The 22,377-nt window shown below is 40.8% G+C and overlaps 1 protein-coding gene across 2 annotated transcripts in view; it reads left to right on the forward strand.

The window, feature by feature from the left end:
• The first annotated feature begins 813 nt into the window (after positions 1-813).
• Positions 814-22,377, forward strand: part of LOC121388655 — a 29,029-nt gene continuing 7,465 nt past the window's right edge. Inside the window, exons 1-13 of one of the 2 annotated variants that reach the window (XM_041520094.1) lie at positions 814-1,129; positions 3,274-3,372; positions 4,030-4,128; positions 7,733-7,837; positions 9,097-9,195; positions 9,824-9,922; positions 10,495-10,599; positions 11,529-14,248; positions 14,663-14,810; positions 15,256-15,447; positions 18,068-18,173; positions 20,166-20,248; positions 22,048-22,241. In XM_041520094.1, the coding sequence (XP_041376028.1) occupies positions 932-1,129; positions 3,274-3,372; positions 4,030-4,128; positions 7,733-7,837; positions 9,097-9,195; positions 9,824-9,922; positions 10,495-10,599; positions 11,529-14,248; positions 14,663-14,810; positions 15,256-15,447; positions 18,068-18,173; positions 20,166-20,248; positions 22,048-22,241 (4,247 nt within the window). In that variant the 5' untranslated portion in view covers positions 814-931. Of the gene's footprint in view, positions 1,130-3,273; positions 3,373-4,029; positions 4,129-7,732; positions 7,838-9,096; positions 9,196-9,823; positions 9,923-10,494; positions 10,600-11,528; positions 14,249-14,662; positions 14,811-15,255; positions 15,448-18,067; positions 18,174-20,165; positions 20,249-21,702; positions 22,023-22,047; positions 22,242-22,377 lie in introns of those variants that run through there. The other variant, XM_041520095.1, reaches the window with a different exon arrangement.

Consider the following 22,377-nt stretch of genomic DNA (forward strand, 5'->3'; position numbering starts at 1 on the left):
TAACGAATTAATGAGCTCTAGTGGTGTAGTTAAACAAAACAAACTCCCCCCACTCTTCCCTGAAAGTAAGTTGAGATATAAATAAAAACAGAGGATCTGCGAATAAGATTTTTTTTTTTTATATACCTATTAAAGAATGACCCGTTCGTCGCCCCCCCCCCCTCCACCCACCCACCCCCACCGCGCCCATCAGTTCACAACCTCTTTGTGACCTACTAGTATTCGATTTCATAGTGAATGCGCCAGTTGTGTTTTACATTTAGTTAAACCAATAACCCCCACGATTTCATGATATGTAATGGGAAAAGGAAACAGGAGCATTAAAATCTGATTACTTATTAAACGTCAACACTAATTTTTATTGCAATAATTGTAACTAATAGATTTTCAGGCTCGTAGAAACAATACCTAAAATGAGGTTTTTTGTGTGTGTGTGTGTGTGTGTGGATATGTGTGTGTGTGTGTGTGTGTGTGTGTGTGTGTGTGTGTGTGTGTGGTAGGTACAATCTCTAGTGGGGGGTACACAAACTTGATTTTTTATGTTTTATTATAAACTATGACAATTGTTTGTACATTTTCCTTCTAATATATAGTAGGCAGGGTGCCTGTGCCCCCGGTCCCGGTTTTCCGGTTTTTCAGGCCTGTGTTTGTTTGTTTGTTTGTTTGTTTGTTTGTATGTTTTTTGTTTGTAATGTTTTTAGGGGGAGTCCAGCATAAATTATACCATATATTATATATTAATCGTATACGATCCTTACTGAGTTCATACATGGGTAATGACGTCATGACGGTGACGTCAATGGATGTCTAAGCCGTTATATTTTACACCTGTAATTCTGCGTACTGAATACGACTGTTTATCAACAAATTTAATTAAGGAGTATTCAGCGATTGGACTATATGTATTTCAAAAATTATTATTTCTCTGAAAATGCCTGGCGGGAATCAGAAGAAGTCCAAAAAACAACGTGACAATCCTACAAAGACCCAGAAAGAAGAGGCAGGTGGTTCATTATCACAAACAGCAGACCATATAAAGACGAAATTGGACCAAACCTGCAGACACCTAGACATGTTGTTCAAGCAGAATGCCCTGGAAACGGCAAAGCTTGGTCCAAGACCTGAGTTGGTAAAAACACATACACTTTACGTTAATCTGTTATATTTATAGCCTAGCATGATATGGTGAGAAAATGAGGGCGGTGGTGGATTGCACACACCCCCCCCCCCAACCAATAACGCCGAATGTGTTATAGTTACATTATATAATAACTCTTTTATATGTAACTATACTGTTAGTACTTGGGGTTTGTTTGGGGGTGCCTGTTGGGTGGGGCAGGGAATACCTGTTGGGCGGGGCAGGGGCACTGTCACCCAATAGCATTATTGGGGAGCCTGCTCCTCCCCCAATAACACTGTTTTTAAAATAATTTGTATAGCAAGTATTCCAAGATCTGTTTAATTAAGCTATTGTTTAGGGACGGATGCAAACATTGTTTCATTAGTGGGTACAGTGTTTAAAAAGGAACACCTACAGTAGTGAGCGAGGATTTCAACGTTTAGAAAGAACATCTACAATATTCAGAAGTACAATATTTTAGAACACACATTATATATGGCAATACACCCCGAAAGTATCAAGCTGACGAAAATAGGCGTATAACATGTCCCCCTCCCACCTCTCCTCACCAGGCATAAATAATGCGTTTACATTCGAGGGTTTGCTCACTGGCGGAGCCAGGATATTATATGGGGGAGGGGTGGAGCAACCCACTATTTTTAGAAAAACTTTTTTTCTTCTTTTTTGGGGGGGGGAGGGGGGGGACCCACACTATGTATGTTTGATGTTATAAAATTTAATACAGTAAAAAGAAAAAAAAATTGATTGGAGAGGGGACGGTGGGGGGAGGAGGGCGGGGGAGGGCATGCCACTGGGTTTGCGCACCCTTAGCAACATCTCCACTGAATTCCCTCTTGCGGATAATTCGTCCACAATACATTTTGTCCACGGACGATCCGTTCACCAAAAATCTGTCCTCTGATGAACTCCAGACAATTCATCCACAACAAAAAATGACCTTGTCTCGGTGGCCTTCAGTATATAGATACAGATACATCTATATATACTTGACAGTACCAGGTGCACCCCAAAAGTTCAGGTACGTTCATGCTGATCACATAGTTCGTAGGCCCTGCATATATACTCGGTTAATTGAACATATATAATATGTTATAGATATCTACATATACATAACGTACTGACAGACGTACGCATCTCGGTGGGAGAATGGTCATTGTGGTGGTCTGGGAACTGGGGTCGATTCGCGGCCATAAGTTCGAGTCCTACCATCAGTATGAAAGACAATTTATTAATCCAAAAAGGATTTTTATCCCCTGTTCGTGCGTTAATATATGTGTAAGTACTAGTAAAACCAGATATACATACAATATATAGCAGTGGCGTAGCGAGGGGGAGGGAGGTCCACGGGGGCCATGCCACCAATTAAACATTTAAAAAAAAAAGTATAAAATTTTATAAAATCATACATGTATACATGTATACATACATACATACATACATACATACATACATACATACACACATACATATACATATATACATACATACATATATATTTATATTAAAAGTATTGACACTTATTTAAATTACTGTAATGTATTTCAAAGTACTATAACCTAATTTTAAGTTACTGTAAACACTTTTGGATATTTTAGTAGAATTTATGTTGTGACACGTTTAGAATATATGCAAACATTAATAATTTGATGTGTACAATTTCGTCTGTTTGATGCTATTAAAACTGGATGTTCAGTGTAAGACTTCCAGATTTCGGTCTAATGCTTCACATTGATCGTGTTTGGCAAGTGACGAGTTAAACTATACGCAGATTACTTAGTTGTGTTCGAAGAGGTGGGATTTAGCTATAGATATTCATACATCAATACATCAATACATACATACATGCATACATGCATACATACATAGTGTGCCCCCCCCCCCCAATATGGTCCCCCCCCCCCCCCCCCATATAAAATTATCGTTACGCCAATGATGTAATAGATATTCATACATCTATCTATAACATAAAACTTGCAAAATCATCCCCAAAACGGTAATATTTTTCGGTCAGATTTTCTGACCCTCTTATAAGTCAACCCCCCAAATTATAAAATAATTTTTCTGGTAACAAAAATTCGACTTAAAGGCGAGATATATGGTAATTGACGAACTGTTTTCTTTCTCCCCCACAGATGGGGCTGACACCTTTATCGGTGGCAGCAAAGGTCAACTACATCGACGCCGTGATCAGGCTGCTGGCCGCCAACGCCGACGTCAATGAGCAATCAAGCGTAAGCTACACGTAGTTGTCTCCCTTTCAAGATAGGAAAAACTGTTGGAAAGAGAGGGAACTAACGAATATTTGTGTAACGGACCTTAGCACACTGTTTTTTCTTCTTCTGTTGCCCGCAATACGTTACAGTTACATTGAATAGGAGTTACATACTTCAAGGTTTGAACTGGAACCAAACACATTTGTTCAAAACATCCGTAGAGAAAATACAAATTTCAGTTAAGCAAACAATATAATCAAAACGTAAGTGAAATCAGTTATAGCTAAAGAAAAATTATTAATAAAAATTAAAATAATTTTTAAGGACCTCCATACTGATTGACTGCAGTAGGGATTTCACCCCTACATTGATCACTGTTGGTCTGCAACCACTGGTTTATATAGTATGTGATGTTCGTTTCGTGTAGACCAAGTTAATTCTGAAGATTCCCAAAGGTCCCACCCTTAGAAACATCCCACGCCAACCCTCGCGCGCGCGCACATACACACGCACACGCGCACGCGCGCACATACACACACACACACACACACACACACACACACACACACACACACACACACACACACACACACACACATCCTATCCACTTTCGACCCCACCCTTACCCAGACAACAGTTTTCTTACGATCAGTTGGTATTCGTGCTGTGTTTTAGGACGGGGGTACAGCACTGATGCAGGCGACCATTGGGAAGTTCTATAACACCATGGAGATACTCCTGAAGAGGGGAGCAGATCCTTCCATAGCCAACAGTGTAAGTAATGCACACGTGTACAATCCTTCCATAGCTAACAATGTAAGTGATGCACGAGAGTGTACAAGTCTTCCATACCTAACAATGTAAGTAATACCCGAGAGTGTACAAGTCTTCCATACCTAACAATGTAAGTGATGCACGAGAGTGTACAAGTCTTCCATACCTAACAATGTAAGTAATACACTGTGTACAATCCTTCCATAGCTAACAATGTAAGTAATACACTGTGTACAATCCTTCCATAGCTAACAATGTAAGTAATGCACAAGAGTGTACAAGTCTTCCATACCTAACAATGTAAGTAATACACTGTGTACAATCCTTCCATAGCTAACAATGTAAGTAATACACTGTGTACAATCCTTCCATAGCTAACAATGTAAGTAATGCACGAGAGTGTACAAGTCTTCCATACCTAACAATTTAAGTAATACACGTGTGTACAATCCTTCCATAGCTAACAATGTAAGTGATGCATGGGTGTGTACAATCCTTCCATAGCTAACAATGTAAGTGATGCACGAGAGTGTACAAGTCTTCCATACCTAACAATGTAAGTAATACACTGTGTACAATCCTTCCATAGCTAACAATGTAAGTAATACACTGTGTACAATCCTTCCATAGCTAACAATGTAAGTGATGCACGAGAGTGTACAAGTCTTCCATACCTAACAATGTAAGTAATACACTGTGTACAATCCTTCCATAGCTAACAATGTAAGTAATACACTGTGTACAATCCTTCCATAGCTAACAATGTAAGTAATACACGAGAGTGTACAAGTCTTCCATAGCTAACAATGTAAGTAATGCACGAGAGTGTACAAGTCTTCCATAGCTAACAATGTAAGTAATACACTGTGTACAATCCTTCCATAGCTAACAATGTAAGTAATACACTGTGTACAATCCTTCCATAGCTAACAATGTAAGTAATGCACGAGAGTGTACAAGTCTTCCATACCTAACAATTTAAGTAATACACGTGTGTACAATCCTTCCATAGCTAACAATGTAAGTGATGCATGGGTGTGTACAATCCTTCCATAGCTAACAATGTAAGTGATGCACGAGAGTGTACAAGTCTTCCATACCTAACAATGTAAGTAATACACTGTGTACAATCCTTCCATAGCTAACAATGTAAGTAATACACTGTGTACAATCCTTCCATAGCTAACAATGTAAGTGATGCACGAGAGTGTACAAGTCTTCCATACCTAACAATGTAAGTAATACACTGTGTACAATCCTTCCATAGCTAACAATGTAAGTAATACACTGTGTACAATCCTTCCATAGCTAACAATGTAAGTAATACACGAGAGTGTACAAGTCTTCCATACCTAACAATTTAAGTAATACACGTGTGTACAATCCTTCCATAGCTAACAATGTAAGTGATGCACGAGAGTGTACAATCCTTCCATAGCTAACAATGTAAGTAATGCATGAGTGTGTACAATCCTTCCATAGCTAACACTGTAAGTAATGCATGAGTGTACAATCCTTCCATAGCTAACAATGTAAGTAATACACGAGAGTGTACAAGTCTTCCATACCTAACAATTTAAGTAATACACGTGTGTACAATCCTTCCATAGCTAACAATGTAAGTGATGCACGAGAGTGTACAAGTCTTCCATACCTAAAAATGTAAGTAATACACTGTGTACAATCCTTCCATAGCTAACAATGTAAGTAATACACTATGTACAATCCTTCCATAGCTAACAATGTAAGTAATACACGCTAACAATGTAAGTAATGCAAGAGTGTACAATCCTTCCATAGCTAACAATTTAAGTAATACACGTGTGTACAATCCTTCCATAGCTAACAATGTAAGTGATGCACGAGAGTGTACAAGTCTTCCATACCTAACAATGTAAGTAATACACTGTGTACAATCCTTCCATAGCTAACAATGTAAGTAATACACTGTGTACAATCCTTCCATAGCTAACAATGTAAGTAATACACGAGAGTGTACAAGTCTTCCATACCTAACAATTTAAGTAATACACGTGTGTACAATCCTTCCATAGCTAACAATGTAAGTGATGCACGAGAGTGTACAAGTCTTCCATACCTAACAATGTAAGTAATACACTGTGTACAATCCTTCCATAGCTAACAATGTAAGTAATGCATGATTGTATACAATCCTTCCATAGCTAACAATGTAAGTAATGCATGGGTGTGTACAATCCTTCCATAGCTAACAATGTAAGTAATGCATGAGTGTACAATCCTTCCATGGCTAACAATGTAAGTAATGCATGATTGTATACAATCCTTCCATAGCTAACAATGTAAGTAATGCATGAGTGTGTACAATCCATCCATAGCTAACACTGTAAGTAATGCATGAGTGTACAATCCTTCCATAGCTAACAATGTAAGTAATGCATGAGTGTGTCCATACCTAACAATTTAAGTAATACACGTGTGTACAATCCTTCCATAGCTAACAATGTAAGTAATGCATGAGTGTGTACAATCCTTCCATAGCTAACAATGTAAGTAATGCATGATTGTATACAATCCTTCCATAGCTAACAATGTAAGTAATGCATGATTGTGTACAATCCTTCCATAGCTAACAATGTAAGTAATGCATGATTGTGTACAATCCTTCCATAGCTAACAATTTAAGTAATACACGTGTGTACAATCCTTCCATAGCTAACAATGTAAGTAATGCATGTGTGTAACAATGTAAGTAATACACTGTGTACAATCCTTCCATAGCTAACAATGTAAGTAATAACTGTGTACAATCCTTACAATCCTTCCATAGCTAACAATGTAAGTAATGCATGAGTGTGTACAATCCTTCCATAGCTAACAATGTAAGTAATGCATGATTGTACAATCCTTCCATAGCTAACAATGTAAGTGATGCATGGGTGTGTACAAGTCTTCCATACCTAACAATGTAAGTAATACACTGTGTACAATCCTTCCATAGCTAACAATGTAAGTAATGCATGAGTGTGTACAATACGTCCATAGCTAACAATTTAAGTAATACACGTGTGTACAATCCTTCCATAGCTAACAATGTAAGTAATGCATGAGTGTGTACAATCCTTCCATAGCTAACAATGTAAGTAATGCATGAGTGTGTACAATCCTTCCATAGCTAACAATGTAAGTAATGCATGATTGTATACAATCCTTCCATAGCTAACAATGTAAGTAATGCATGAGTGTGTACAATACGTCCATAGCTAACAATGTAAGTAATGCATGAGTGTGTACAATCCTTCCATAGCTAACAATGTAAGTAATGCATGAGTGTGTACAATCATTTTAAAGCTAACGATGAAGCCTAAGTATTGTCTATCTCTTTACAATTCTTCGATAGCATACGACTGCCCCCCCCCCCCCCCCCCCTCCTTCATACGAGTTAAAACCTAGGCAACCGGAACTATGGTGAAGGCAACCGGAACTGTCTGCTGTCTTCTCTCTCTCTCTCTCTCTCTCTCTCTCTCTCTCTCTCTCTCTCTCTCTCTCTCTCTCTCTCTCTCTCTCTCTCGTACATTATAATGTATCAGTTAGATAGTGCTGTCCATACAGTTATGTTTTGTAGGAAGGAAACAATGCATTTATGGTTGCAGTGACTACAGGCGACGCCAAGGTGCTCAACGGCATCTGGCCATACCGACGAAATCTCGACATCAACTACGCCAACGAAGTACGTTCTTCCTGTACATCTTTCTTTTGGTTTTCCTACGTTCGAGAATTTAAGTACCCTGAAAAGTCAAATTCTTCAAAGCTCAGCCAAAAAAAGAAAAGAAAAAGAATTGATTAGAGAGAATTAAAAAGAAAAAGAAACTTATTTGACGACGAGCGTATATTAAAACATACTGACTTCTAAGGTACTAGTTATCAATATGGTAGTTCTTCCAAGGAATGTGTTATTCTTTGGCAAAACTCGCTTGGGTTGTTCCAAGAATTACAATAATGGGTACATATTACACAATTGGTCGTTTATTACAAAATGAGCCTTAACATACGTTTCTGTGAGATATGTGAGCCTGTTTTTAAGTTGTTCGGTATTTCAGTTCAGTAGTGCTGAACAGTGAACACAGCTGTCTGTTTTAACTTGTTCGGTATTTCAGTTCAGTAGTGCTGAACAGTGAACACAGCTGTCTGTTTTAAGTTGTTCGGTATTTCAGTTCAGTAGTGCTGAACAGTGAACACACTGCCTGTTTTAAGTTGTTCGGTATTTTAGTTCAGTAGTGCTGAACAGTGAACGCAGCTGCCTGTTTTAAGTTGTTCGGTATTTCAGTTCAGTAGTGCTGAACAGTGAACATAGCTGTCTGTTTTAAGTTGTTCGGTATTTCAGTAGTGCTGAACAGTGAACACACTGCCTGTTTTAAGTTGTTCGGTATTTCAGTTCAGTAGTGCTGAACAGTGAACACACTGCCTGTTTTAAGTTGTTCGGTATTTCAGTTCAGTAGTGCTGAACAGTGAACACACTGCCTGTTTTAAGTTGTTCGGTATTTTAGTTCAGTAGTGCTGAACAGTGAACGCAGCTGCCTGTTTTAAGTTGTTCGGTATTTCAGTTCAGTAGTGCTGAACAGTGAACATAGCTGTCTGTTTTAAGTTGTTCGGTATTTCAGTAGTGCTGAACAGTGAACACACTGCCTGTTTTAAGTTGTTCGGTATTTCAGTTCAGTAGTGCTGAACAGTGAACACAGCTGTCTCTTTTAAGTTGTTCGGTATTTCAGTTCAGTAGTGCTGAACAGTGAACACACTGCCTGTTTTAAGTTGTTCGGTATTTCAGTTCAGTAGTGCTGAACAGTGAACACAGCTGTCTCTTTTAAGTTGTTCGGTATTTCAGTTCAGTAGTGCTGAACAGTGAACACAGCTGTCTCTTTTAAGTTGTTCGGTATTTCAGTTCAATAGTGCTGAACAGTGAACACAGCTGTCTATTTTTGTGCTCTCCAGATCGGATACACCGCGCTCCACCTAGCGGCCGAGTTGCGCTGGGAGAGCTGCATTCAGTTTCTTCTCCTGAACGGTGCCGACGTCAACAAGCGGTGCAAGGTAAGACTGTAAAACGAACACACAAAGAAAACAACAACCTATCCCCCCCCCCCCCCCACCCCCAAATCCCCCCCCCCCCAACAAACAAACAAAAACAACAACAAACAAAACAATCCAACAAAAAACCATAAAAACAAAACACCAAGAGTTGAGACCCCCGCGCTTACAATAACGTTATGCCGGAGACAGACTATATAGCGTAGACGAAGCGTTAGCAGCGCGTAATACTTTGATAAAGTCTTGAGTTTGGTCTTTCAATAAAGATTTATATATGTACTTTACTTTCTATGTGGGAAAGTGCATATGAAAGATTACTTGTTGCTTATCGGTAGAAGTAGCCTATGTGGTGATAGCAAGACCCCCCCCCCCCTCCCCGCTTTCCCTACGTCTGTCTCTCACCCTGCATCCGTGTCTGTCTGTCCCTCTCCCCCCCCTCTCTCTCTCTCTCTCTCTCTCTCTCTCTCTCTCTCTCTCTCACTCTCTCTCTTTCTCTCGCTACCAAATGTCGAAATTACGGCACCTTATGTTAGACACCAAATAGCTGTATAATATCAAAATGTGTTAGGACGCCATTAAACAAACATTCCTTTCCTTTAGTTTATCACTGAACTGTTCCTGGGTGTTTCAGAAAGGCTGCAGCCCGCTGTTTATCGCCGTAGTGAACGACGACATCAAGTCGGTGGAGAGACTGACGGCCAACCACTGCAACATCCTTCTGGAGGACGAGGTCAGTGCACGGATATAGAGTTTGTTTTGTCTAACGACACCACTAGAGCACATCGATGTATTAATCATCAGCTATAGGAGGTCAAACCTTTGGCAATTTTGACATTATAGTCTTGGGAAACCTGTTACATTTCCCCATTAATTTCAGTTTGGTTTGACGTAAGAAGAAAAGTAAAAATGTTTTAGAAATAATAAGAAAATAAAAACATTATTTTTGTGTGCATTTTAAACAACAATCGGTTCAGAAATAAATAACTTGTAGTAAATTCCATAGTATGAAAAAAGGCGTTCCCTGTGGAAAGGACTATAGGGCCTACGTTAAAATTACCAAATGGTTTACATCCATAATGAATTAATAAATCAATGTGCTCTAGTTAAACAAAAAACAAACTTTATTAAGTAATTTTTTTACTCACCCCGAACACGCTAATTTTGAGTATCTGGCTTATCTCGAGCACATTTTATTCATTCGTGATTTTTATTACGAAATATCAATAATAATAATAATAATAATAATAATAATAATCCCTATCTGTCGACGTTTGTATGCTTTTTCTAATATTTGTCTTTCAGAACTCGTACACGGCGATATGTAGGGCAGTGGATTTGGAGAAGCATGAAATAGGGAATTTCTTACTGCGGAAGCTGAGCACTCCAGAGAGAGACTATTTCGTAAAGGTTAGATAACACACGTTCATAATTGTATCTTCTTTTCGTGCTCATATCCAGTTATACTTCAAGTACGCTATCCTGGACATATTCAACTCAGCTATTTGGTTTGTGTGTGTGTGTGTGTGTGTGTGTGTGTGTGTGTGTGTGTGTGTGTGTGTGTGTGTGTTTAAAAACTAGCAAAGGATCTTTTATATGCATTTCCAACACATAGGCAGGCAGTCGTGGGGTACTTGTTCGGACAGGACAAAGCCCTAGTAAGTGATCTATGTGACAGGTGGGATATGACGATTGTGTAACTATTGTCCGTCCCATTCTCCTACAAATATATTTTTGTAAATAATACAAGATACCTTGCTCCTATTTGGAAAGAGTAGCCTATTGCGTGGTGGCAGCGGGTTTCCACTCTCATTATCTTTGTGCTTTTTAGTCATATGTCTAACGGCATATTATCATAATTAAAATGCGCTGAATGCGTCGTTATAAAGAAACTATTTCTTTCTTTTCTTCCCCTATGAATTCACATGTTGAGGGGAACTTGAACCAGGTTCAGGAGAGTGATGGGTCACCCAAAGGCTCATTTAGCCGATGCGGCGCATGCGTGCGGTCCAGCTGTTGTGTGTGATGCTTCTAACGCTTGTGTTTTGGGCATACACACCATATACGATTATTTCATTGCGGCTGGCCGCTTGCATTTTGTAGACTCACGCTCTCATTGAAACAAATATATTTAGATTTTTTGTTTCACCCGTACCGCACGCATGCGCGGCACCCAATCTATAAGCGTCTTTAGGGAGCTACTCTACTAGTCTCAGGGGACTGATAGGGAACTAGAGTGATAGCTCACCGTAAATGGTGAAGTCTGATTAAAAAAGAAAAAAAGAAAAAAGAAGATCATGTTTTAAAAAATGTATAATATATTGTTGCTTTTATTGCAGACGAGAATCGAGAAGCTTCGCGCCAACTTCAGCGAGGACCTCGCGAACGGCATCGTGTTCCACGTGCTGATCGCGGCGCACGCCGAGCTGAAGGACACGTACTATAAGTTCAAGCTGGTGCCCAACCTCATCCAGATGTCCCAGCGGCACATCGAGGACACGGAATGCGTGGGCTGGGTGATGGCGCTGTGCTACATGGTCATGTACGACCCGGACACGTTCGTGGAGGAACGCTTCGTTGTCCAGTTCATGCGCGCGCACGGCCAGGAGCTCGTGCTGAAGGCGCTCAAGTACTGCGACGAGCGCGAGCACCTCGGCGTGAGCATCGAGCACGTGGCGCGCATCTTCCTGCCGTTCGTGGCGCTCAGCGAGACGAAGGAGGGCGAGCAGTGGCTAGAGAAGAACTGGCTGTCGGTGGCGCGCTACACGGAGTTCCTCAAGACGAACAGTGGCATCGAGTCGGTGGACGAGTGCTGCAGCTTCCACGGCCGGGAGATGTGGAACCGGTTCTCGGCCTACTTCGAGGGCATCCAGAACAAATACCACAAGCAGAACGCCGCCGAGCTGTTGGAGGAGGAGACGAGGCGGCAGGAGCAGCAGCAGAAGAAGAAGGAGAAGAAGCGGCAGAAGCGGCAGAAGCAGAAGGAGTGGAAGACGACCGGCGGCGCGTCCGACAGCGACATCATGGCCGAGTGTTACGCTCCGCAGGAGCAGAGGTCGGAGCCGGTGCTGCTTCACGCGAGTCAGGACTACCACGGCGACATGGGTGTTGAAAAGCAGCATGTGGGTAACAGAGACGCTGGAGGGATAATGCCCTGTAACGACGGCGGTGTCGAGGTTAAGATGAGAGATACTTCTTGTCATAGTGAGTACATCCACGTCCCTGACCCCGCTGTCGTCGCTGTGTCTCAGGAAAGAGAACCTGCCCATCAGTCAAACTTCAGTTTCACGGCGGAGGAGAACTCCAGCAGCTGGATAACGGTGGAATCAAAAAAGTCCGTTCAGGTCAAGGTCACCGGATCAAAGACCGCGAAAGGGTTCGGGTCGCTGGAAAAGAACAACGGCAAGAAACGCAATGGCCAGGGTAAGAAGAAGTCGAGCCAGAAGTCTAGTCCCGTCAAACTGCACAGCAACATGAAGTGGTCCGACGTTGCCAAGGGAAACATCATACCCAACAACCAGACGTGGGGCCAGGCGTCCGTGTATGTGGAGATGAAACCCGAGAACGACACGGCCATCCCTGATTACGAGCAGGAGTTCCCGTCCTTGCACGGGAAAGACAAGTCAGACGCCGGGTACGTACTGACTTCCTTTGAATCAATGACTGACGTTGCTTCCGAGTCCGTGTGCTCGGGGATGACGGTCGACTTTGAGAATGAACTCGACCAGGAGACGGAGAATTGGGAGTACGAGCGGTCGGCAGAGGAAAACGACGGTCAGCAAAGGGCAGACGTCTGTGACTCGTTCACCGACGCTAATTCCGGCGTCTATGGCATCCCAATGTGGGCAGACTTTACCTTAAAAGCAAACCCTGACTATTACATACATCAGGCGCAGCCCCCTCTTCCTCCTCCTCCTCCTTACTGTATGCCGCGAGCTGTTGACCAGGTTTGTTTTCAAAAACCAGTGGAATCGTTAAACAGCATTGCAAATTCATTGTCACGCCCACAACCCATGGATTCATTAAACGGCCCTGGACAGTCGGTGATATATCCCAAGCAAGTCCAGGTTTGCAATTACAAACCAAACTGTTCAGCAGATGTGAAATCGCAGACGCAAATTATTACCAACAGAGATCTGTTTTCAAAAGCAACCTATTGTCACTCTGTTGCGGAGTTGGAAGCCTTAATGAAGGAGGAGATCTCGAATCCGAATGTTGACGTACAAGGATCCCTTTCTAATAGCTCCGTTCAAGAGTACCTCAAAAGATGCGAAAACAGCAGGAAGGGCACGTGCAACAAAGAGCAAGACCAAAACAACATGGTTTCCTTTCTCAGCAAAGTGATTGGTGGCAGCACCGACCTGGATGGCGGAAGGTCAGACAAGATTCTGTTCCCAGCAGACCTGCGCGACGACGACCACAGTGAGAAGGGCGACTCCAGCAAGGACGACCTGCTGCCCTATCCAGAGACGAGGGAACTGTTCCCGGGCTTCTATGACTGCAACGATTCCGTCGTTGGAAAGGGCGTGCTGGCGTTGTCTCTTGAGGACCTGGCGAAACAGCAGGTCCTCGAGCACTACAAGTACTTGGCAGGTAACGACTCGCTGAAAGACAACGTCTACTTCCACGACTTCTACTACTATGCGTCGCTGTACGGCCTCACCATGGAGGACCTGGAGAAGTACGCCTCGACGAAGAACGGAAAAACGGAAGACTTGCAGGACGAGATCGCTCCGGCGCCTTCAGGCTCGCATTACTCGCAGGCCGAATTGGAGGAGTTTCAACCCCGGCAACTGTGCAGTCTGTCGAAGGACGCTCTGGAGAAGGCGAAAGACGATATCGCCCCGAAAGACGACGTGGACTCGTCCGATGCCAACGCGGTGGTCCAGGGCAACCGGCCGTCCAGCCCGCACAAACTGGCCGAGGCCAAGTGGTCGGCTCGGAGCCGGAGGTGGAAAGACAAGCTGCGCAAGATTCTGGAACTGCCGATGACGATGCGGACGCAGTACAGTAAAATTGTAATTCCTATCCGGACACAGGATTTCAATATTAACCCCAAGTTAGTAGTCTTGTATTGTCATTAAAATAATATATTTCATGATTTCATGATTAATTAATCAATCTATTTATCTATCTATCTATCTATGTATCTGTGTATCTGTCTATTTATCTATTTACTTATATATCTAGCTATTTAATTACGTTTATTCCGGATTCTATATGAGGGAGGGGAGGGGGCACCACATTGGGGTCACCCACATTCATTTTGCACACTGCCTATAAGTCATGTTTTAGGGCGACAGGCACATATAAAAAGTGGTGGGTAAAAGGAGGTTTCATTGGGGCCCCCATGTGTCTGTGTGTCTGTATGCCTTTCTGTCTGGTCTATCTGTCTGCCTGTTGGTTTCTCTGTTGGTCTCTCGGTTTCTGTCTGTCTGTCTATCTATCTATTTATATATCTATCTATTTGAAGTGGTAATCCAGTTGTATTGGGATTTCTGACAGACGGATCAGAGGTCGCCGTGAAGGTCATGGACGGCACGCGCATGACCGTCAACAAAGAGGTGGTGAAGCAGTTGGCTCAGTCTGACATGAATTTTAACTTTCTCCTCAGATACAAGGTTTGCTGTCACACAGTCTTTTTATGTATGTGTGTGTGTGTGTGCATGTGCGTGCGTGCGTGTGTTCGTGCGTGTTTGTTTTTCCATCCCCAATGACTGGTTCAAAAAAGACCATGAAGCGTGGCGTCCTATGAAAAAGTGCATAATATATTATGAGATCCTTTTTGTCGTTTAGTGGTACAGGTAGCATGTTGTGGTGGAACACATGCACACGCGTACTCACACATACATACGCACACACATTCACGCACGCATGTACGCTAGCACACACGAACACCTTTTCTCCATCTCTCCATCATCCTCTCTCTCTCTCTCTCTCTCTCTCTCTCTCTCTCTCTCTCTCTCTCTCTCTCTCTCTCTCTCTCTCTCTCTCTCTCTGCTGATGTATCGTTAAACAGACATTCCTTTCCTTTCCTCTCCTGTTCTGCTACTATGCCCCGTGCAGGCGCTGGCCGAGGTTGGCAGCCGACACTTCCTGGCGATGGAGCTGTGCGACTACACCCTGCAGGAGTACATCAAGATCGTGCACCTCGACCACAAGCACGACCCCCTCTCCGTCAATAGACTCGCCTGGCAGCTCCTCAAGGGCATCAAATACCTGCACGACGACATCGGCATCGTCCACGGCAACCTCAAGGTGAGTACAACCATTATTAGTCCCCTACCAGTGCAACCGTGGGTGGTGCTGGTGGTGGTGGTGGTGGTGGTGGTGGTAGTGATAGTGATGGTGGCCGGGGGTCTATAGGTTTCATCTCCGTCCTGTCTGTCTGTCTGTTTGTCCGTCAGTTCGTCCGTTCATCTGTCCGTCCGTCTGTCCCACATATAGTTTTCCAGACGGGTTTTTTCACAATGCCTTGAGATATTGAACTGGAATTTTGTGTATAGTTTTATCATGTATGGTTACAGATCAAGCTTGACTTTTATGGCGATTTACCCATTACTCACAGTTATAGCCTTTTAACTTGGTGGTTGGTGTATGGAGGGCAGTTGCCAAACCCAAATCCAAACCCAAACAAACAACAACAACAAAACAAAACAAAACAAAAAAACACAAAAAAAACTATAAAAAATCCGGTAAAAATTATAGAAACTTAAAGAAAATCCTCTTGTTGGTTTTAAGTATGCAACTTCCATGAAATTACTTGAAATGTGTATTAGATGGTTGGGGCTTGCCTCCGGAACCCCTAGTGTCTTGCGTAATTCATACTCGTTCGTTCCAAGAATTCATCTGTCCCCACCCCCTTAAAAAAATACAAAACAAATAAATAATAATAATTAAAAAAAAAAATTCCTGGCTACGGCCCTGCATTCTGGTCGCAATACTTTACTGCCTGATAATGTGTCACTTATAATACTAAAATACATTGTAACCTACTGAAAATTAGCATTTTTATAATTTGCACAGATTTATGTATACGATTTAAATGTATCATTAGATACTATTATATGTGACGCAAACGATCTTTCATTTGTAACAACTAACCGGTATTTTAATATGTGTGCTCAGTATCTGTTTTTTTTAAGTAAAGCATGATATAGCATTTGTATAGATTACAGTGGTTAAAATCCTACGGCTGAAGAAAGCCGTATACATTTTATTAAAAAATAATAATAATTACAATAACTGCTATCATGCCACCGTTTTATTTGGAATTTTAATTAGACCAACTCGTGTTGTAGGCATATATAATTAAGAGCCTACTAAAACGTGAGGGGAGGGGCATATGCTCCCGTCCCCAACCAAGTGACGCCCATGATCATCGGCTATGGGCTGTCAAGCATAATATGATCATTACAGTTTAATTTCCAGTTTTCAGTCTGTGTAACAACTCGGAAAATGGCGAACACATGCGCTTGTGAAACTTTATTTCAACACAACAGTTTGACTTCTCGTTCAGTCTCATCATAAACTATTTCAACGACGTTAAATTACGTGGGGTGAGGTGTGATTTTAATAGTTAACTATAGGACATAGACATATACCTATTTAGGACTCAAATTGAAAACATTGTTGGGTGTGGGGTGTGGTGGGGTGTAGTGCATGTCCCGACACCCCCCGCCAAAAGACGCCAATACACATTACACACCTGAATTGTCCGGTCTTGTTTTCCAGTTTTTCAGTTGCCACCGGCGAATGCTGTAGTAGGTTGGACTATACCAATTCAAATCCCATAGGCGACCATGTTAACGTTTGTGTTTAAAAACACTATATGCAATATATCAACCAAACTATGACCCATACATATCAGTACTACAACCCCTACCTCAAAGTATTAACTGCAGAAAATGGTACCTTTCATGGCTCATTTTCGGTATAACCAGATGTTTTTACAACACCCCTAGTTTCGCACAAAATTTTAGTACTTTTTTTTACATGTACCCCATACATGTTCCAAGCACAAGGCTACTTGACACAGTGGTACTAGATGAATTAAAATTGTATACATTTTTACCCCAGATGAAACTATTTTTTTTTACAACCAACACACTCACATTTATAACCAATCACAGGACTTGTGGTGTTAACTTCTCTATCAAAAGTTTGGTTCACTTCTAACTTTGACCCAGCCGGAAATTATTTGGTTTAGTACTACCAGTAGGCCTACCGTCGATTAAGAATCGCTAGCGCTGTCAGTGACCGTTTTTGACACTTGCAGAGACAGGAGCAGATAGTTTGCACATATCTGTGATAACTGCTTAACAAGTCTGAAAATTAAAATTAACTCAATCTTCTAACATTATAGTTGCGTACATTGAGCGTAAGGATAAATTCATAAACTGAATTCCAAACCACGCGTCAAACGTGCGGGTAGATTCTAGTCACAATAATAATGTGAACTCGACGTTTTGTTTATTTTTTTTTATTTTTTTTATTTTTTTTTTTTTTTTTGTTTATTTTTGTAAACACAGAAAACATAAAACAAAGTGTCTAGACGGTATAGTCTATAGACCATGTTATTGGTAACACTGGCTGGTAACTTCGTACGAGTATAGTAGTACTATACAGCCTATACTCATGGTTGTCTTATGGAAATGTTAATAATAATATTGGCTTTTAACAAAACGCAATGATGCTAACGGTGTGTTGTGAAACTGGCTCCACAACATCAATATCTGCATGCCCAATGTGTTTCTGATCGTCTTACTATTTATAACAGGTCAAACTTAATTCAAATCGTTTATGTTGTATTCTGTACCAAATATACTGCATTAACGCCTTTGTATAAATATACATCCGTTTACTTTTATTTTCACAGCCCGACAACATATTTGTGGATTCAGAAGGCAAACTTCGAGTGGGTGGCTATGGAATCGTCGCCAAAGACAGAATGTGTCGATTTTCACTTGGTCAGTCTCAAAAAGGTATGCAGTATTCATATTCATATATATATATATATATATATATATATATATATATATATATATATATATATATATATATATATATATATATATATATATATATACACACACACACATCGTTCAAAATACATGGTGCTGTATGTATATATGTGTGCGTGCATGGGCCATTCTCCCAGAAGTTGTCACTTTGCATAGTAGTACCTTTATATTAAAAAAATGTGTTTTATGGTCATGTCTTATCTCTGAGGTCAGGTGAATGGATTTCAAATTCAAGCAGCGATCTTTACATAGGATTTTATTATTTTTATCAACCTGTTTTTCCGAAAGAGGGTCTGATAGCAATAGCTGCCATGTTACGGTGTTGACTTACTTTGTTTTCTTTTAATAAAAAATCTAAATATTTTATACGTGATGAACTTGTACTGATTCATATTTTAGTAGACCATCAAAAAAGCAAAATAGCATGAACATATTTCATTTGTTTTAACAGGGAACACTGAAAAAACTTCCATTTGTCACGAAAATAGAATGTTGAACGCAGTTATTGCATGTTCGCACAATTAAATGGCCGAAACAATATGAGTGCAAAGGAACATTTGTTTAGCGAGCACCTTAGTGTATTTCAAAGCTATTTCATGTTGAACATGTGGTTAACATGTTGGTCGGTACGGCGTTGACACAATTTAACAAAAACAATTGTTCATCTCATTAGCTTTGATTAGTTATGTTGAATTGCCAAGCTATTTTCGAAACATCCATTTATAATGATCTCTAAATGAATATGATTCATGTAATACATCAATATATTAAGTATGTCCGTTACGGTGTTGACAGAGAATAAACACACGCAGTGACCCATCCCTTTTTTGCCTGATCATTTGTAGAAAACTGAAATTGACGGCAGTTTTCGTCAATATCATTTAAAAAGATGTGGTTATGTCTACTTAGAAGAAATCATGTTACGGTGTTGACGTGTTATTTGCAAAATGAGTAACAGAGAAGGATATCTTGTAAAATAAACTATAAGTGAAATTTCAGCGTGAGAATACATGTTTTCCATCTTCAAGTCTTTATTAATCGACTGATTGTTATAAAATACTGAATGATATCAGTTTTGGGTTATTTTGATTTGGGTTCAGTCTCATGGCCTTGATTTGTATCATGGCAATTTCGGGTTTTTTAATCTATTAAATCAAACATTTGTTCATAAATTCACGCATCTTCATAAATCAAGGCTAATATTCGTTCCTCGTATTCAGCCTTGATACATGTCGTCAAGAAATCGTGCCACAAAATGCTTAAATTTCATTGGATGCGATGATATCTGATTGCAACGAATCGCAACGCTCCTTATAGATTCCCTTGTTATTGTAAACAAAGATGGCAGCGTCAGCGTCCGTGGAAACGTGTCGTGTATGTCACGATATGTTAAAAAAAAAAGGTTTCGGCGGTTAATTTTTGATATTGCTTTCAAGATTGTCACATCTTACCGATGCTGTGATTGGTCAGCGATGTCATCGTGTAAGGGACATAATCGGTGTTACAAATTTTCTTCCAACAGAGGGCGCTAGTAGTGGATATCAGTAATCTTGACTACATGTATCAAGGCTGAATACGAGGAACGAATATTAGCCTTGATTTATGAAGATGAAATTCACGTGCCTTTGTGCTATAAATATTTCTCTTTGAATTTAATTATCTAAGTGATTATCTCAGTTCTTTTATTTTCATCAATTTTAGGGGTGGGTAACACATTTTGGGTGAATGACCCGCATACGTGCGTGCATGTATTTGTCTTTATCTATCCTTTTCTATATATCTGTCTATCTGTCTGATTATCTATCTATCAGTCTATCAGTATCTCTCTGTCTGTCTGTCTGTCTGTCTATATGTCTTTCACCTTTCTCTGATTGTGTCTCTGTCAGTCTCCCTATGTATGTATGTATGTTTATCTGGCTATTTATTATACGTAAGTATTAAATATTCCTGTAGGTGGAAGTCGGTGTTGGCAGGCCACGGAGATGTTGATGGAGAATGATGAAGACGCCGTGCCTACAATGACGTCAGACATACAGGTAGGTAAGTGTGAGTTTACGCGTGTGTGTGCGTGCGTATGTACGCGTGTTTGTGTGTGTTTGTGTGTGTGTGTGTGTGTGTGTGTGTGTGTGTGCGTAAATACGTGTGTGTGTCTGTGTGTATATGTGCGTGCATGTCTGTGTGTGTATGTGCGTGCATGTCTGTGTGTATGTGTGCGTACGTGTGTGTGTTTGCGTGTGCGTTTGTGTGACGCTTGTTCTTCTGTTGTGTGCCAAGATAAAAATAAAATTAATTCCTAAAATGTGTTCCTTTTTTTTTTTCAACATCTCTTGGTGGTTTTCAACATCTCTTGGTGGTTTTCAACATCTCTTGGTGGTTTTCAACATCTCTTGGTGGTTTTCAACATCTCTTGGTGGTTTTCAACATCTCTTGGTGGTTTTCAACATCTCTTGGTGGTTTTCCAAGTGGGAATTGCAATACACTATATTAAGACACCCTACAGACAGCTTTATAGCGATAAGTAATTGTATTAATACACTGATGAAATTCCAATACACACGTCTGCCTTGAATATATCACCTCTGACCCTCAAAGTAAAAAAAAAGGGATTAAGCTGTTAGTTTGAGACATAATAGGAAACGCGTAAATTGCGCACGAAAATTGCCATCCTATTTTAGTAGGACCCCGCACACATTTCAGTCACAATAGTAGCTGGTACATTGACACTAGTAGTACTAGTTCAAATTAATTTACAGGAATTTACAGGTACATTTACATTTTATGACAATTAACAAACACCGTCACATTTATCACCAATGTCAGGACTGTTGGCATTAACTGTTATATTAAAAGTTGGGTGCACTTTGAACTTGAACACGATGAGATACTGTTTTAGGGTACTGCTACCTGCAATCTGATTAAAATTAGCTCTACAGGTCTACCAGTAGATCTAACAGCATTGCGTAGACTCCCATGTCCAGGTGACATTTCATCTATAAATAACAATTTAAATATCGACCAATTACACATCGCCTTTTATAGCGTTATTCGAGAGCATACAAATTCTAAATATATCGGGCGAGACTATGTATGCAATAGGCGAACTTATTGGTCTATTTCAACATTGAAAAAACAGGGGGGCAAAGTGCAGTAATATACTCTGGATTGTATACTAGTATAAGCAGATTTTATGGCTATACCATCACGTTTTTTTTTTTTGGTCTTGAAATGAATTTTATATAAAATGTTATATTGAAATTAGTTTCCGGCATACTTCGTAATTCACCCGAATCATTTCGTATACCCTAGGCATAATCCCGAATGTTTTCAAACTCTTTTCAAATCACTGGCATGATTTTGTAAGTAGGGTTTTGATTGGTCGAATGAAAGGTCAACTGGACATGAGCTCCGACGGGCTGCTGTTAGATCCACATGTAATAGTGGAACTAATTTTAATTAGATTGCTGCTACCTGTAGTGAGTTTATGTTGTAGGTGGTGGGTATGCTGGTGTTTATGTTGTAGGTGGTGGGTATGCTGGTGTTTATGTTGTAGGTGGTGGGTATGCTGGTGTTTATGTTGTAGGTGGTGGGTATGCTGGTGTTGTTTATGTTGTAGGTGGTGGGTATGCTGGTGTTGTTTATGTTGTAGGTGGTGGGTATGCTGGTGTTTATGTTGTAGGTGGTGGGTATGCTGGTGTTTATGTTGTAGGTGGTGGGTATGCTGGTGTTTATGTTGTAGGTGGTGGGTATGCTGGTGTTGTTTATGTTGTAGGTGGTGGGTATGCTGGTGTTGTTTATGTTGTACGTGGTGGGTATGCTGGTGTTGTTTATGTTGTAGGTGGTGGGTATGCTGCTGTACTACATCCTGAGCGGCGGTCACCACCCGTACGGCCAGAACCCGTACGAGATCGAGGTGAACATCTGCCTCAACAGCGCCGAGCTGACCTACCTCAACGAGGAGGCCAACGACCTCATCTGCGGCATGCTCTTCTCAGACATCGAGGCTCGCCCGTCCATTGACCTCTGCCTCAGGTGGTGATACGTTTTTCAAAAAAAAATTAAAAACAAAATTATAATTTTGTTTTTTAACTGGCCCCATGAGTTTCCATTCTCTCCTTTGAATTCCATATGATTTCTTCCCGATCTGGTAACTCCTGTCTTTTAATTT

Source organism: Gigantopelta aegis, chromosome 14 (assembly GCF_016097555.1).
Source record: "Gigantopelta aegis isolate Gae_Host chromosome 14, Gae_host_genome, whole genome shotgun sequence".
In the NCBI taxonomy this organism is placed as follows: domain Eukaryota; kingdom Metazoa; phylum Mollusca; class Gastropoda; order Neomphalida; family Peltospiridae; genus Gigantopelta; species Gigantopelta aegis.